This window comes from Nicotiana tomentosiformis, chromosome 2, assembly GCF_000390325.3.
Source record: "Nicotiana tomentosiformis chromosome 2, ASM39032v3, whole genome shotgun sequence".
NCBI lineage: Eukaryota > Viridiplantae > Streptophyta > Magnoliopsida > Solanales > Solanaceae > Nicotiana > Nicotiana tomentosiformis.
The window spans coordinates 24,957,962-24,974,929 of NC_090813.1; the positions used below are offsets into that span (position 1 = coordinate 24,957,962).

Sequence of the window (16,968 nt, forward strand, 5' to 3'; positions counted from 1 at the left end):
GATCACTTGCTAATTAAAAAAAAAAAAAACTTGATCAAGTCAAAGTACTCTCCCCCCTTTCGCCCCTATTGACTTCAGATCCACTTCCACAAAGTTGTTCATTTCCCATATTCTCACATCTAAAAGACATTGACATATGTCATAATTCCTAGTAAACCCTATAAAAGCAAAGCAACAGACTGCATATATAAAGAAAGAAAGATTAGCAGCTAATTTCCAACATCAGATTTTCTTGAATAAAACAAAGTTGAATCATTTGATATGTTGCTATTATTACAATATATGTGGTATTCTAACTTCTTTGCCATTATTAACGTTAAAAGATCTCCAGGGAATTCAAATTCTTAAGCAGTTCTTTCTTTGGATAGAAGTATTCCAGAGTTACACTTTGCTAAAACAAAGCTTAATCCAACAGAATACTTCAGAGGGAAGGAAGATTTTCACAGGCGACTCTTTTGCCTTAATGGTGCAGGCTTGAAACTGGCAAGACCGGTAATTTCTCTACCTGTTACCAACGTGTTGATATCGTAAGTACCTTCATACGTATAGATGGGCTCCAAATCGCAAAATGCCTACACGCCAAGATTGAAATGGAAACCATGAGAGCATAATAAAGTAAGCTGCAAGCATAAAATGAGATCTCTACATGATTTACGAGTGAAATTTCATAGCGCTAAATGTTCCATGATTTGTATCTAACAGGGCAGGGAGCATTGGATATTGTTCACAAACCTTTGCGACTAAAAAGTCAGCCAAGATTCCGTTGCCACCTAGTAATTCCCGTCCAAGAGAAACTGTCTCCCTCGCCCTCAAGGTAATCCATGACTGAAACAAACAATTTGTTACTTTAGTCCTAAAGGGCACGTATCAAACATTTAATAATGTGAAGAAAGAGGTCTTACTTTCCCCAAACTTGCATGGCCAGGAGTCATTTTACCACTCTCGTACAGCTTGCAAAGCCGCCAACCAACAAGAATCATTGCCTGAATGTTGCCCAACATCTGAACCAATTTCTGTTGGTTGAGCTGGAAAGCAGCCAATGGAGCTCCAAACTGCTTCCTCTCCTTCAAGTACCTTGCAGTTTCACGGAGAATTTAGCCAACATGAAAGGCTGAAAAAGGGAAATCTAGAATAACATTGACAAAGGAGAGGGGATAATGGAAAGCTCATACAAGTTCTTACGGTGAGCGATATGGTTAAAAAGCTCATAGGAACTAACATCTATTTACTTTCACAGAGGGTTTTGCATCATTCTCATTGGTTAGTCTAAAAACTTCCACGTTATTAGACTTGTTGAAGACATATTAAGCAATTAAAAATGTTTTCCCTCTATCAGCTTAAGCTTTTAGATGAACGGTCACACACTTCGACATGGTATTAAAGCACAGGTCCTAGGTTGGACTCTCACCTCTATCTATTATCAAAAAGAATTTCCACGTGCTTGACTCATGAAAAAATCAAACCCGCACGTAAGGAGCGTGTTGAAGATACAATTAAGTAATTAAGACTGTGTTTCTCTATCATCTTAAGCTTTTAGATGGTCACACACTTTGATAAGACTGTCTCGGTTAAAGAACAATGAATATCAGTAAAGTTACATGACAAATCATCTGTTATACTGTGAGACTACAATATGCAATTGTCTGGAGAAAGGAGTCGATCAAAGGAATCTTGGATTGAGGAAGGCTAAGTACTTATTTTTCTACTACGGAACAACACAGAATACCAGTCTCAAAACTCAGCTTCCTTACCTTACTAAATAATAATTAGGTCAAAGTCCATGATCTGAAGCATGTCACAACAACTTCCATTTTATGATAAAACAAAAACTGATGAGCTTCTCTATTGTTACCTGTGACACATATCATAAACACCCATTGTAATGCCAATAGGCTGCCATGCAACCATGACACGTGATACCGCAAGCACCTGTTCAAGGAAAGAGAAAGATAGTGAAACAATAACCCAACTATCAGCTAGCTAAATCAATCACCAATATCAAACCAACTACATTAAAATAAACAATTATTGTAGACTAAAACGCATCAAAACAAAAGGAAAACAAGATGTGAGCAAAATTGGAGAGTGGAGAAGAGCGATTTGGGTGGATGTGAGGCAACACCCCTTATATTTCAGGGGTGTTGCCTACAGATCAACCGCATCAACACCCCTCCAATTCTAGTTCTGTTTTATGTTTCTTTTTATTTTTTCGCTCCTTTTTCCATAGGGGTAGGATGCACTCTGTTTGATAAGTAAGCAATGGAAACATTAACTAAATTGGAGATGTACAATATCATGTTTAGATGAAGATGAAAATCTATGCACATAATGAATATGTAGATAAGTTCATTAGATAGACCAAAGCTTGTGAGCCAATATAAAATCTCCCAAAAAAATTGTCTTTTGCTCGAAGCAAATTAGCAACAAAGCTGAGGTGCACTATTTGTCGCATGTACAACGTCTTTTGGCATGTATGATTGATTATCAACAGCAAATAAAGCACCCCGGCGATATTATGTACCTTGTTTGTATCCTGGAAAGAATTGACACCAGGTAGTCTATCCTCATCAGGGACAAAAACTTTCTTTAAGAGAATGTCTCCATTTTGAACCATCCGTAGTCCGATTTTGTTTTCTATTTTAGTAGCTTGCAATCCTGGAGCATCCTTATTTACTATGAAACTGAGACCAAGGCAAAAACCAATAGTGAGAAACAAACTAAGATGGTCAAGAGGGAGGATGAAAGGGAAGGTCTACGTTCATGTGAAGGGACAGAGAGAAATCCATAGCAAAAGTCATTTTATTCACATAACTACGATGCAGAGTCATATTCCACGAGATAATTCGTATGATCCTAAGTTACCAGCGCAACTAACATTATATAGAAACAGTATGTTGGTACTTACCCGTTTATCTGGTTTGTGGATGTATTTCTAGCAAAAATAACCAGTATATCTGCAAAAGTTGCATTTCCTATCCAACGCTTTTGCCCTTCAAGGATCCAACCTCCTTCAACCTATCATTTAGAATCAGGAAGATAACAGAATTTCCAAAAGAATATTTAGCAACCTTTTCCTAAATTAAAAAGAAAATCAAATTCAGAACAGCATAGAAATTGAAGATTGAATTTAAAATGCAGAATCTAGACCTTTCTCGCAGTTGTCCCTAAAGCACTTGCATCACTTCCATTGTCCGGCTCAGTTAGCCCCTAAGTTCAAAGAGACAGAGATTACAAACTTATGTTTGGTAACTGCAGATATAAATGCTGAAGAAAATACCATAACAAAAGTTTCTTACCCAACAAGCTATAGTGTTAAGTTCAGCCAATGACGGCAAGTACTTCTGCTTTTGCATTTCGGACCCACATAGCCCTATTCTTGACAAACCAACAAGGTATAATTAGTTCACCTCATATCGACATAAACCGTATATCTCAGAGATGTCTATTTCTTGAGTTAATAGTAATGGAATGATTCCATACTATAAAATAAAGAATATCTCCCGCCAAAAGATCAGTCGACTAATACCACTCTCTGGTAAATAGAGCTATACTTTCGACAAACAACGTGTCTACAAAGCAAAAAGGATACACAGCAGCAATTTTCAAACAATAACAAGACTTACCAATGGTGAGCATTGCTAAAGATGAATGCACCAAAATGAATGTAGAGCAGCTTGCATCAACTCTGGCAACTTCTGCTGCAGCAACGGCACTACCAGTAACTGAGAAACCTGGACAACCATACCCCTAAAGCCACAAGTAAGTAGATTGCTCATTGACGCTCAAAGTGATAAGATATAAATATTTGTCAATCTCTAAAGCACCTTGATAGTGCCGCCAGCAATGTGCAAGGCACCAAGTTTTGGAATGACTTCAAAAGGAAACTCTGCCTTCTCCCAGTACTGTTCAGAAACATTAAAAAGGGGTTCATTTTTAAGTGCATCTATATCACTAAAAGATTTGCTCAGAAGATGTGAGACTTGAAGCATTAAGGATATATCTTTGTTTTCTACCCACAACATTAGCAATTACTGTAATAACGGAATCCAAAAAGATATTAGCACATCCAACAAATACAGAGAACAAAGGAAATACCTTCGTCATTATAGGAGCAACCTCTTTCTCCATGCATTCCCTCACTTTCATTCTAATGGCTTGCTCCTCAGGAGTTAACAGATCGTCAAACTGAAAATAGTCTGAAGCTGTAAACATCACAGTCAGCGCAATGACCCCGCAGAATAAGGAGGCAAAGATAGAAAGCAACAACGTTTTTTCTTCTATCACATAAATTATTTTTAGAAATAGCACACCCATAAAAAACTAGTAGAAGTACAATCTGGCCAAAATAGGAGACTTTATTACATACAAATAAGCACATCAAGCAATTTATTACATTCTTGAAAAGAGTGGAGACTTTGTATATTCAAGTGATAAACAGAGTAAGTAAATATACAAATAGAATCAGGTTTCGATCTTACTGCATGTAGGAAAGTTGGAGGCTGGAGTTGCTTGAGGAAATGCAACAGAAACATCCAATGCTGGCATATCAAAATAGGAGCTTTTTGCCTCTTTCTGCATTTTCGCTGCATCGTGATCAATGTTCGTCCTCAATCAAACGACTCATAGGAGAACTACGTACATACAAAACCAAACACTCATAAAAATAAAAAGAACTCTTTGCCTAGTACACTTCGTCCTTTGTAATATACTCCATCCATTTCAGTTTATGTGACACTATTTCCGTATTTAAACCGTTCCAAAAAGAATGACACATTTTTATATTTGTAAATAATTAACCTTAAACTTCTCTTACCATTACTGAGAAACTTTTTAGCCACACAAATGTTATGCCAAGTTTAAGCCTATAAGTTTCATAAGTTATATAGCCACACAAATATTATGACATATTTAAGGTGACGAGTTTCAAAGGTCTTCCTTTCTTTCTTAAACTCCATGTCGGTCAAACTATGTCACATAAATTGAAACGGAGGGAGTAATTCCTTAACAAACGAGTCAAAGCCGGACTAAATAAGGGATTCCCTTATTGATTTGTAAAGGTATAGTTTATTTAATAGGGAAAAACTACACCTAGTAGTCCAACTAAATCAGCCTCAACTCATAAGCTAAAAACAAATGAGGAGGAGATCAAACATGTACAGTCTAAATATATTAAAATTCAAATACTTAATGGCCAATTTTCCAGATTCTACAAATTCCTCAGTTTTATTCACCATTCAAAGATTAAAAGTGTAGCCCAATTAACTAGGAAAATAATATCCCCCTTCCCCCACAAAGAAATTTTCAAAGTTTAAATCTTGAACCTTTTTCTTAGCTATTCTATTTCCGAAACAAATCATAAAGGAAACCAAAAATTAATTTTTATATATTTATGTTTATCTGATCCAATCTGAATGCAACTCAGAAGCAACTAACTAAAAATTTCAAAAGAAAAAGATACACCATTGAAATCTAACAAATTACTATTAATGCGTAAATAGTAACATAGTGATTGAGTTAAAGAATAAATTAAAGAAAAATCCTCGAAAATTCAGAAGAAGAAAAAACTGCACCTTGATATTTGGATGATGAACTTTGACGGAGTAAAGCAGATTAAGATGCAGTCAGCTGTTGAAGAAACGAACAAGAAGAAGCAGTAGAAGATATGAAACTAAAATTGATTAGAGTGGCACGTAGTTCTAGGTGGATTTAAATGCACGTCAGAAACAAGAATACGTCCAGTGCCAAATCACTCTTTTTCTTTTTTTTCGTTTTTTCCTATAAAGTATCCGCTCTTTTTCTTTATATGGAAAAAAGTACTCATCCAATAAAATAAATTTCTTGTTATACTCATATTATTTATTTAGTACTTATTTTAAATTATTTTTTTAAATTTAATAAAATATACATTAATTACTATAAATATTATAATAAATTATATATTTAATTTATTTCTTTTTAAGGAGTATGAAAAATTAAAATGTGACACGTAAAAGTGAACGGAGCGAGTACAAGTGTACAACTAATAAGAAATTTAATTATACATAGCGCATGACGTACAACATGTTGTTGCCTTGTGGGCTGTGGATAATAATGACAGAGACCATATCCGTCCACTTTGGATAATACTCTATAAGATTTTAGTAAGTTTTGGTGGCCCAATAAATTTAAGACCCATAATTAATATTTAATTAATGAACAAATCTCATCCGTCCGATCGGTTACTTGATGACGTATCGAATTAAATGAGATCCTCTATAAATTGGCCCTCTCCACACCCATTAGAGTTACCGTATTTTATTTTCTCTCTTCCATCACTAAAGTCAGCGATAACGAAAGGTAGGGCAAGAGGTCTTGACAATACTGGGCCACTTGACAACAGCTAAGAGAATTAACTATTGGGCCTCATTGTTTCATATTTAGTTTGGGGCCTTTATGTATACCTAGCCCATTTTTATTTAGTCATTCACTTTCATATATACACGAACATTCTGGACAGAACATAAGAATAAGAAATTGATTTCTCTTCTCAGATATTTTTACTCTTCTCTTTTTCTCTCTTTTCTCATTATTAGGGTTTCAATTCCAAATCAAATCTTCCGATTACACTAAGAATCGATGAATTAACAAGAGACGAGAAACCAATTTGAATTAGCGCTTCCGCTTCACGATGATGGCTTACGATTCAGGTATGTTTTCTGTACGATTTTGTGTCAGATTATCATGTTCAAGATCCTGGTATGCAATTAAAGTTTATGCTAACATGTGGTATCATGAGCCTGGAAGTAGAACTGATAATCTTCTTCTATGAAAATATTTATTGTCTCTTCCGCTTCAGAAAATTGAGCCTTAAGTTTTCTGAAACCCAACATAACTAGATTTGAATTTCTAGTAGATCTATAAAATTGATATTCAATCTCGAAAGCAAGCCTTATTATGTTTGGTATAAATAAGTTATAATGGGCAAAATATAATCAAGTGGGATGGCAGCATGAATCATCTGCCATGTTAGTTAAGTCCAAAAACATTATTAAAGCCGGGAACAGAAAGATTGTGAGGGTCTTACTAAATTAGGTTGGTGTTCGTCCCCATTAGCTCTATGCATCAATTAAAATTAACAATTTTTACTGGTTTCATTATGTTTAACTTGAAACTAAAATTGTTCAATTATGTTTGCCTTAGAATCATTTTTTAGGTTAACAGTCTCTATTATTTAATACTATTATTTATTCTAATAATAGTAAATGCCACACCATGATTATTTGTTACAGTTTATTGATTTAACTTATTTAAGTACTGATTTTTGTGTAAGAATATGACAAAAGTATTTCTCTATACTTGAATAGATTTTTGTATTATATAAATTGTGATATTAGAAGTTACGATTATAATGATGTGCAAGAATTCGATGATTCAGGAGTAACGTTAATGATGCCTTAATGTCATAAGTTGATTTGAAATTAGTTATTTATTTCTTAGGCCGTATAGTAATCTGTTATGGACTATTAGGTTGGTGAAACTATTTATTGTTTATTTTATGTATGTGATTAATGTGTATATAGTTTGTTAGTCACCAAAGTGACCAAACTAGATTGTTTAAAATATTCACATGCATAAAATCTTATGATCTCTATTTTGTGTGTGCACTTATGTTATATAATTTGTTAGTCACCAAAGTGGCCAAACTAGTTTGTTTATGAAAATATGCATACATAAAATTATAATTTATCCATGAAATTAATGAAATGCCTATAATTAAAAATTAGTGGATAAATTAATTTTCACTATTGCTAGAACTTAAGGATTTACCCAAAGACTAAATGGCATTTAAATTATGATAGTGTGTCGTAGTATTTACCCAAAGGAGAATTGCGATATGCTTTTAACTGTTTTGTTGAATTCATATTGATTTGTGAGCATGTATTATCTATTTTGTAGCTATTCCTTTTCATTCGCTTGCTTCGTTTGTTACTGTGTTCAACGGATTGAACTTCTCTGAATGGCGTGAACATATCCAATTCCACTTAGGTGTGATGGATCTTGACTTGGCTCTGCTGAATGATAAAACCCGCTGTCATTACTGATTCGAGCAGTGCGGATGAGAAGTCTTTCCATAAAGCATGGGAATGCTCTAATAGGCTAAGACTTATGTTTATGTGAATGAATATTGCCAACAACATTAAGCGTACTATTCCACAAACAGAAAGTGCCAGGAAATACCTGAAGTTTGTGGAAAAATATTTTCGTTCTGCAGATAATTCTCTCGTTGGTACACTAATGGCTGAACTCACGACCATGAAGTTTGATGGGTCGCATAGTATGCAAAACCATATCATCGAGATGACTAACATTGTAGCAAGACTTCAGACCTTGGAGATGAAAGTGGATGATTCCTTCTTGGTTCAGTTTATTCTAAACTCGTTACCTCGTGAGTATGGATCTTTTCAAATTAACTATAACACTATTAAGGATAAGTGGAATGTTAATGAATTGTCCAGTATGCTTACTCAAGAGGAGTCAAGACTTAAGAAATAAGGGAGTCATTCAATTAACCTCATGGGTCAAGGAGCTGGTAAAGGACTTAAAGTGAAGCCCAACAAGTTCAAGAAGAAGAAAGCACCTGCTAAAGCTTCACAGGATGCTAAGAAGGAACATAAGGCAGATACGTGTTATTTCTGTAACAAGGAAGGACACTATCAGAAAGATTGCTTGAAACGCAAAGCTTGGTTCGGAAAAAAAGGTACAATTAGTGCTTTTGTATGTTTCGAATCAAATTTAATAGAAGTTCCTAATAATACTTGGTGACTTGATTCTGGTGCAACTGCTCATATATCTACTACGTTGCAGGGATTCCTTACGATCCAAACTACAAATCCAAATAAGGATTTCTTATTCATGAGAAATCGTATGAAGGCTCCAATTAAAGGCATATGGACTTATCATTTAATCATGGAGACTGGACGTCACCTTGATCTATTACAGACTTTGTATGTACCTTCAATTTCTAGGAATTTGATTTCTCTTTCAAGACTTGATGTTTCTAGATTTGATTTAAACTTTGGAAATGGATGTTTTAATTTATATAAGAATGCTATTTTTTATGGTTCTGATTTTCTTAGTGATGGTTTATATAAATTGAAACTCGATATTGATTTTTCTGAATCCCTTCTTAATGTTCAACATAATATTGGAATTAAACATAGTTCACTAGATGACAGTTCTGCTTACTTGTGGCATAGACGTTTGGGTCGTATATCCAAAGAAAGGTTAGAAAGATTAGTAAAGAATAAGATTCTTCCAAATCTAAATTTTATTGATCTTACTATATGTTTGGATTGCATTATGGGAAAGCAAACCAATCATAGTAAGAAAGGTGCCACAAGAAGCACCTAGCTTCTTGAAATAATACACACCGATATTTGTGGACCCTTTGATGTTCCATCTTTTGGTGGAGAGAAATATTTTATCACTTTTATCGATGATTTTTCACGTTATGGATACATATATTTGCTGAAAGAAAAATCTCAAGCAACAGATGCTCTCAAGGTGTTTGTTAATGAGGTTGAAAGGCAATTAGATAAAAAGGTGAAAATTATTAGGTCAGATAGAGGTGGTGAATATTATGGAAAATATAATGAATCGGGACAATGTCCAGGTCCATTTGCAAAGTTCCTCGAGGAACATGGCATATGTGCACAGTATACTATGCAAGGAACACCTCAACAAAATAGTGTTGCAGAAAGGCGTAATCGAACACTTATGGATATGGTTAGGAGCATGATGAGTAATTCTTCATTACCCAAATCATTGTGGATGTATGCTCTTAAAACCGCTGTATATTTATTAAACAGGTTCCTAGTAAGGCAGTTCCAAAGACCCCTTTGAACTGTGGACATGAAGAAAACCTAGTTTAAGGTACCTGCATGTTTGGGATTGCCCAGCGGAAGCTAGAGTTTATACTCCACAAGAAAAGAAATTAGATTCTCGAACAGTAAGTGGTTACTTTATTGGTTACCCAGAGAAATCTAAAGGGTATGTGTTTTACTGTCCAAACCATAGTTCGAGAATTATTGAAACCGGTAATGCAAGATTCATTGAGAATGATAAAGTTAGTGGGAGTGTTGAAAAGCAAAGTGGGGAAATAAAAGAGGTGAGGGTCAATATTCTATTACCCACGAATGTGCCTACTTCCACACAAATATAAAATATTATTCCAGTTGTTGAAGAACACTTTGACAACACCGAGCAATATTTGGATGAAACACTTCATGAAGAAACCGACTCACAAATATCTGACATAAATGAACCACAATAAATGCCATTAAGAAAATCTCAAAGAATTAGAAAATCGGCTATTTCGGATGATTACGTGGTTTGTTTGCAAGAGTCAGATTTTGACATTCGTCTTAATAAGGATCCGGTTTCATTTTCACAAGCCATAGAAAGTAATGAATTTGACAAATGGATTGATGCCATGAAGGAAGAGCTAAAATCCATGGAATACAATAAAGTCTGGGATCTCGTTGAATTGCCAGAAAGTTCTAAAAGAATCGGGTGTAGATGGGTCTTTAAGACCAAACATGATTCAAATGGAAATATTTAACGATACAAAGCTAGACTTGTTGCAAAGGGTTATACTCAAAAAGGAGGCATTGATTATAAAGAGACCTTTTCACCGGTCTCAAAGAAAGACTCGTTAAGAATTATTATGGATTTGGTGGCTTATTATGATTTAGAGTTACACCAAATAGATGTGAAAACTGCCTTTCTTAATGGAGACCTCGAGGATGAAGTTTATATGGACCAACCAGAGGGTTTCAAAACTAAAAAAAAATGTCAAATGGTGTGTAAACTGAAGAAGTCAATATATGGACTTAAACAAGCCTCACGACAATGGTATATAAATTTAAATGATACCATAACATCTTTTGGATTTGTGAAAAATACCGTTGATGGGTGTATATACCAAAAGATCAATGGGAGCAAGTTTATTTTTTTAGTCCTATATGTTGATGATATTCTACTTGCTGCTAATGATTTAGGCATATTGCGTGAGACTAAAAATTTTCTCTTTAAGAATTTTGAAATAAAAGATATGGTTGGGGCATCCTATGTGATAGGAATAGAAATATTCTGTGATAGATCACAAAGATTATTGGGATTGCCTCAGAAAGGCTATATCGAAAGAATTCTAGAGAGATCTAATATGAATAATTGATCGGCAGGAATTGTTCCAATTCAAAAATGGGACAAATTTAGTCTCATACAATGCCCTAAGAATGATGTAGAACAAAAGGAAATGGAATCAATTCCTTACTTTTCAATTGTTGGTAGTCTGATGTATGCTCAGACTTGCACAAGACCGAATATTAGTTTTGCGATCGGAATGCTAGGAAGATATCAGAGTAACCCAGAAATTGATCATTGGAAAGCTACAAAGAAAGTTTTGAGGTACCTAAAAGGAACGAAGGATTACATGCTCATGTATAGGAGATCCAAGCATTTGAAAGTTGTTGGATACTCGGATTCAGATTTCGCTGGATGTATTGACACTAGAAAATCCACGTTTGGTTATTTGTTCCAATTAGCTGAAGCAGCAACATCGTGGAAGAGTGCCAAACAGTTTTTCATTGCTACATCTACGATGAAAGCAGAATTTGTGGCATGTTTTGAAGCCATAATTCATGCATTATGGCTGCGAAACTTTATTTCAGGACTTGGGGTTGTTGACACCATTACCAAGACGCTGAAAATTTACTGTGATAATTCTGCAGCAGTATTCTTCTCCAAGAATGATAAGTACTCCAAAGGTGCCAAGCATATGGAATTAAAGTACTTTACCGTCAAGGAGGAAGTTCAGAAACAAAGAGTGTCACTTGAGCATATTAGAACTGATCTTATGATTATAGATCCGTCTTAATAAGGATCCGGTTTCATTTTCACAAGCCATAGAAAGTAATGAATTTGACAAATGGATTGATGCCATGAAGGAAGAGCTAAAATCCATGGAATACAATAAAGTCTGGGATCTCGTTGAATTGCCAGAAAGTTCTAAAAGAATCGGGTGTAGATGGGTCTTTAAGACCAAACATGATTCAAATGGCAATATTTAACAATACAAAGCTAGACTTGTTGCAAAGGGTTTTACTCAAAAAGGAGGCATTGATTATAAAGAGACCTTTTCACCGGTCTCAAAGAAAGACTCGTTAAGAATTATTATGGATTTGGTGGCTCATTATGATTTAGAGTTACACCAAATAGATGTGAAAACTGCCTTTCTTAATGGAGACATCGAGGAGAAAGTTTATATGGACCAACCAGAGGGTTTCAAAACTAAAGGAAAAGGTCAAATGGTGTGTAAACTGAAGAAGTCAATATATGGACTTAAACAAGCCTCACGACAATGGTATATAAAGTTTAATGATACCATAATATTTTTTGGATTTGTGAAAAATACCGTTGATGGGTGTATATACCAAAAGATCAATGGGAGCAAGTTTATTTTTTTAGTCCTATATGTTGATGATATTCTACTTCCCGCTAATGATTTAGGCATATTGCGTGAGACTAAAGATTTTCTCTCTAAGAATTTTGAAATGAAAGATATGGTTGGGGCATCCTATGTGATAGGAATAGAAATATTCCGTGATAGATAACAAAGATTGTTGGGATTGCCTCAGAAAGGCTATATCGAAAGAATTCTAGAGAGATCTAATATGAATAATTGTTCGGCAGGAATTGTTCCAATTCAAAAATGGGACAAATTTAGTCTCATGCAATGCCCTAAGAATGATGTAGAACAAAAGAAAATGGAATCAATTCCTTACTTTTCAATTGTTGGTAGTCTGATGTATGCTCAGACTTGCACAAGATCGAATATTAGTTTTGCGATCGGAATGCTAGGAAGATATCAGAGTAACCCAGAAATTGATCATTGGAAAGCTACAAAGAAAGTTTTGAGGTACCTAAAAGGAACGAAGGATTACATGCTCATGTATAGGAGATCCAAGCATTTGAAAGTTGTTGGATACTCGGATTCAGATTTCGCTGGATGTATTGACACTAGAAAATCCACGTTTGGTTATTTGTTCCAATTAGCTGAAGGAGCAACATCGTGGAAGAGTGCCAAACAGTTTGTCATTGCTACATCTACGATGGAAGCAGAATTTGTGGTATGTTTTGAAGCCACAATTCATGCATTATGGCTGCGAAACTTTATTTCAGGACTTGGGGTTGTTGACACCATTTCCAAGCCGCTGAAAATTTACTGTGATAATTCTGGAGCAGTATTCTTCTCCAAGAATGATAAGTACTCCAAAGGTGCCAAGCATATGGAATTAAAGTACTTTACCGTCAAGGAGGAAGTTCAGAAACAAAGAGTGTCACTTGAGCATATTAGAACTGATCTCATGATTACAGATCCGTCTTAATAAGGATCCGGTTTCATTTTCACAAGCCATAGAAAGTAATGAATTTGACAAATGGATTGATGCCATGAAGGAAGAGCTAAAATCCATGGAATACAATAAAGTCTGGGATCTCGTTGAATTGCCAGAAAGTTCTAAAAGAATCGGGTGTAGATGGGTCTTTAAGACCAAACATGATTCAAATGGCAATATTTAACGATACAAAGCTAGACTTGTTGCAAAGGGTTTTACTCAAAAATGAGGCATTGATTATAAAGAGACCTTTTCACCGGTCTCAAAGAAAGACTCGTTAAGAATTATTATGGATTTCGTGGCTCATTATGATTTAGAGTTGCACCAAATAGATGTGAAAACTGCCTTTCTTAATGGAGACCTCGAGGAGGAAGTTTATATGGACCAACCAGAGGGTTTCAAAACTAAAGGAAAAGGTCAAATGGTGTGTAAACTGAAGAAGTCAATATATGGACTTAAACAAGCCTCACGACAAAGGTATAAAAAGTTTAATGATACCATAACATCTTTTGGATTTGTGAAAAATACTGTTGATGGGTGTATATACCAAAAGATCAATGGGAGCAAGTTTATTTTTTTAGTCCTATATGTTGATGATATTCTACTTGCTCCTAATGATTTAGGCATATTGCGTGAGACTAAAGATTTTCTCTCTAAGAATTTTGAAATGAAAGATATGGTTGGGGCATCCTATGTGATAGGAATAGAAATATTGATCACAAAGATTATTGGGATTGCCTCAGAAAGGCTATATCGAAAGAATTCTAGAGAGATCTAATATGAATAATTGTTCGGCAGGAATTGTTCCAATTCAAAAATGGGACAAATTTAGTCTCATGCAATGCCCTAAGTGATGTAGAACAAAAGGAAATGGAATCAATTCCTTACTTTTCAATTGTTGGTAGTTTGATGTATGCTCAGACTTGCACAAGACCGAATATTAGTTTTGCGATCGGAATGCTAGGAAGATATCAGAGTAACCCAGAAATTGATCATTGGAAAGCTACAAAGAAAGTTTTGTGGTACCTAAAAGGAACGAAGGATTACATGCTCATGTATAGGAGATCCAAGCATTTGGAAGTTGTTGGATACTCGGATTCAGATTTCGCTGGATGTATTGACACTAGAAAATCCACGTTTGGTTATTTGTTCCAATTAGCTGAAGGAGCAACATCGTGGAAGAGTGCCAAACAGTTTGTCATTGCTACATCTACGATGGAAGCAGAATTTGTGGCATGTTTTGAAGCCACAATTCATGCATTATGGCTGCGAAACTTTATTTCAGGACTTGGGGTTGTTGACACCATTACCAAACCGCTGAAAATTTACTGTGATAATTCTGCAGCAGTATTCTTCTCTAAGAATGATAAGTACTCCAAAGGTGCCAAGCATATGAAATTAAAGTACTTTACCGTCAAGGAGGAAGTTCAGAAACAAAGAGTGTCACTTGAGCATATTAGAACTGATCTCATGATTACAGATCCGTCTTAATAAGGATCCGGTTTCATTTTCACAAGCCATAGAAAGTAATGAATTTGACAAATGGAGTGATGCCATGAAGGAAGAGCTAAAATCCATGGAATACAATAAAGTCTGGGATCTCGTTGAATTGCCAGAAAGTTCTAAAAGAATCGGGTGTAGATGGGTCTTTAAGACCAAACATGATTCAAATGACAATATTTAACGATACAAAGCTAGACTTGTTGCAAAGGGTTATACTCAAAAAGGAGGCATTGATTATAAAGAGACCTTTTCACCGGTCTCAAAGAAAGACTCGTTAAGAATTATTATGGATTTGGTGGCTCATTATGATTTAGAGTTACACCAAATAGATGTGAAAACTGCCTTTCTTAATGGAGACCTCGAGGATGAAGTTTATATGGACCAACCAGAGGGTTTCAAAACTAAAGGAAAAGGTCAAATGGTGTGTAAACTGAAGAAGTCAATATATGGACTTAAACAAGCCTCACGACAATGGTATATAAAGTTTAATGATACCATAATATTTTTTGGATTTGTGAAAAATACCGTTGATGGGTGTATATACCAAAAGATCAATGGGAGCAAGTTTATTTTTTTAGTCCTATATGTTGATGATATTCTACTTGCTGCTAATGATTTAGGCATATTGCGTGAGACTAAAGATTTTCTCTCTAAGAATTTTGAAATGAAAGATATGGTTGGGGCATCCTATGTGATAGGAATAGAAATATTCCGTGATAGATAACAAAGATTGTTGGGATTGCCTCAGAAAGGCTATATCGAAAGAATTCTAGAGAGATCTAATATGAATAATTGTTCGGCAGGAATTGTTCCAATTCAAAAATGGGACAAATTTAGTCTCATGCAATGCCCTAAGAATGATGTAGAACAAAAGAAAATAGAATCAATTCCTTACTTTTCAATTGTTGGTAGTCTGATGTATGCTCAGACTTGCACAAGACCGAATATTAGTTTTGCGATCGGAATGCTAGGAAGATATCAGAGTAACCCAGAAATTGATCATTGGAAAGCTACAAAGAAAGTTTTGAGGTACCTAAAAGGAACGAAGGATTACATGCTCATGTATAGGAGATCCAAGCATTTGGAAGTTGTTGGATACTCGGATTCAAATTTCGCTGGATGTATTGACACTAGAAAATCCACGTTTGGTTATTTGTTCCAATTAGCTGAAGGAGCAACATCGTGGAAGAGTGCCAAATAGTTTGTCATTGCTACATCTACGATGGAAGCAGAATTTGTGGCATGTTTTGAAGCCACAATTCATGCATTATGGCTGCGAAACTTTATTTCAGGACTTGGGGTTGTTGACACCATTACCAAGCCGCTGAAAATTTACTGTGATAATTCTGGAGCAGTATTCTTCTCCAAGAATGATAAGTACTCCAAAGGTGCCAAGCATATGGAATTAAAGTACTTTACCGTCAAGGAGGAAGTTCAGAAACAAAGAGTGTCACTTGAGCATATTAGAACTGATCTCATGATTATAGATCCGTCTTAATAAGGATCCGGTTTCATTTTCACAAGCCATAGAAAGTAATGAATTTGACAAATGGATTGATGCCATGATGGAAGAGCTAAAATCCATGGAATACAATAAAGTCTGGGATCTCGTTGAATTGTCAGAAAGTTCTAAAAGAATCGGGTGTAGATGGGTCTTTAAGACCAAACATGATTCAAATGGCAATATTTAACAATACAAAGCTAGACTTGTTGCACAGGGTTATACTCAAAAAGGAGGCATTGATTATAAAGAGACCTTTTCACCGGTCTCAAAGAAAGACTCGTTAAGAATTATTATGGATTTGGTGGCTCATTATGATTTAGAGTTACACCAAATAGATGTGAAAACTGCCTTTCTTAATGGAGACCTCGATGATGAAGTTTATGTGGACCAACCAGAGGGTTTCAAAACTAAAGGAAAATGTCAAATGGTGTGTAAACTGAAGAAGTCAATATATGGACTTAAACAAGCCTCACAATAATGGTATATAAAGTTTAATGATACCATAACATTTTTTGGATTTGTGAA

At 35.2% G+C, this 16,968-nt stretch overlaps 3 protein-coding genes and 1 long non-coding RNA gene across 4 annotated transcripts; 3 read left to right on the forward strand and 1 right to left on the reverse strand.

Moving 5' to 3' along the window:
• Positions 1-210: 210 nt before the first annotated feature.
• Positions 211-5,707, reverse strand: LOC104114374 (acyl-coenzyme A oxidase 4, peroxisomal). The gene is made up of 13 exons (XM_009624801.4): positions 5,571-5,707; positions 4,479-4,583; positions 4,096-4,202; positions 3,825-3,902; positions 3,624-3,747; positions 3,297-3,370; positions 3,148-3,207; positions 2,906-3,015; positions 2,522-2,681; positions 1,853-1,929; positions 903-1,074; positions 733-825; positions 211-572 (listed from the first exon to the last, which is right to left on the reverse strand). Exons 2-13 carry the CDS (start codon positions 4,576-4,578, stop codon positions 441-443), a joined length of 1,287 nt encoding a protein of 428 aa, XP_009623096.1. The 5' UTR covers positions 4,579-4,583; positions 5,571-5,707; the 3' UTR covers positions 211-440.
• An 814-nt stretch (positions 5,708-6,521) lies between these two features.
• LOC104114376 (uncharacterized) lies at positions 6,522-9,098 on the forward strand. Its single transcript, XR_004511628.2, has 3 exons — positions 6,522-6,686; positions 7,936-8,737; positions 8,845-9,098. It is a non-coding gene; the product is annotated as an uncharacterized lncRNA (long non-coding RNA).
• A 3,615-nt stretch (positions 9,099-12,713) lies between these two features.
• On the forward strand, positions 12,714-13,427 carry LOC138904495 (secreted RxLR effector protein 161-like). The gene has a single exon (XM_070192994.1). The coding sequence runs from the start codon at positions 12,714-12,716 to the stop codon at positions 13,425-13,427; it is 714 nt and encodes a 237-aa protein (XP_070049095.1).
• Positions 13,428-15,723: 2,296 nt separating this feature from the next.
• Positions 15,724-16,140, forward strand: LOC138904496 (secreted RxLR effector protein 161-like). Its single transcript, XM_070192995.1, has one exon. It carries the CDS (start codon positions 15,724-15,726, stop codon positions 16,138-16,140), a length of 417 nt encoding a protein of 138 aa, XP_070049096.1.
• The last annotated feature ends 828 nt before the right edge of the window (positions 16,141-16,968 follow it).

What these genes read in the sequence shown, in the direction of transcription:
- LOC138904495 (XM_070192994.1), top strand. Translation starts at nt 12,714, where the DNA reads ATGAATAATTGTTCGGCAGGAATTGTTCCAATTCAAAAATGGGACAAA.
- LOC138904496 (XM_070192995.1), top strand. Translation starts at nt 15,724, where the DNA reads ATGAATAATTGTTCGGCAGGAATTGTTCCAATTCAAAAATGGGACAAA.
- LOC104114374 (XM_009624801.4), bottom strand. Translation starts at nt 4,578, where the DNA reads ATGCAGAAAGAGGCAAAAAGCTCCTATTTTGATATGCCAGCATTGGAT. An exon ending in TTGCTCCTATAATGACGAAG is followed by an intron (nt 3,903 to 4,095) that starts GTATTTCCTTTG and finishes GTTTCTGAACAG; the next exon opens with TACTGGGAGAAGGCAGAGTT. An exon ending in TTTAGCAATGCTCACCATTG is followed by an intron (nt 3,371 to 3,623) that starts GTAAGTCTTGTT and finishes TGTCAAGAATAG; the next exon opens with GGCTATGTGGGTCCGAAATG.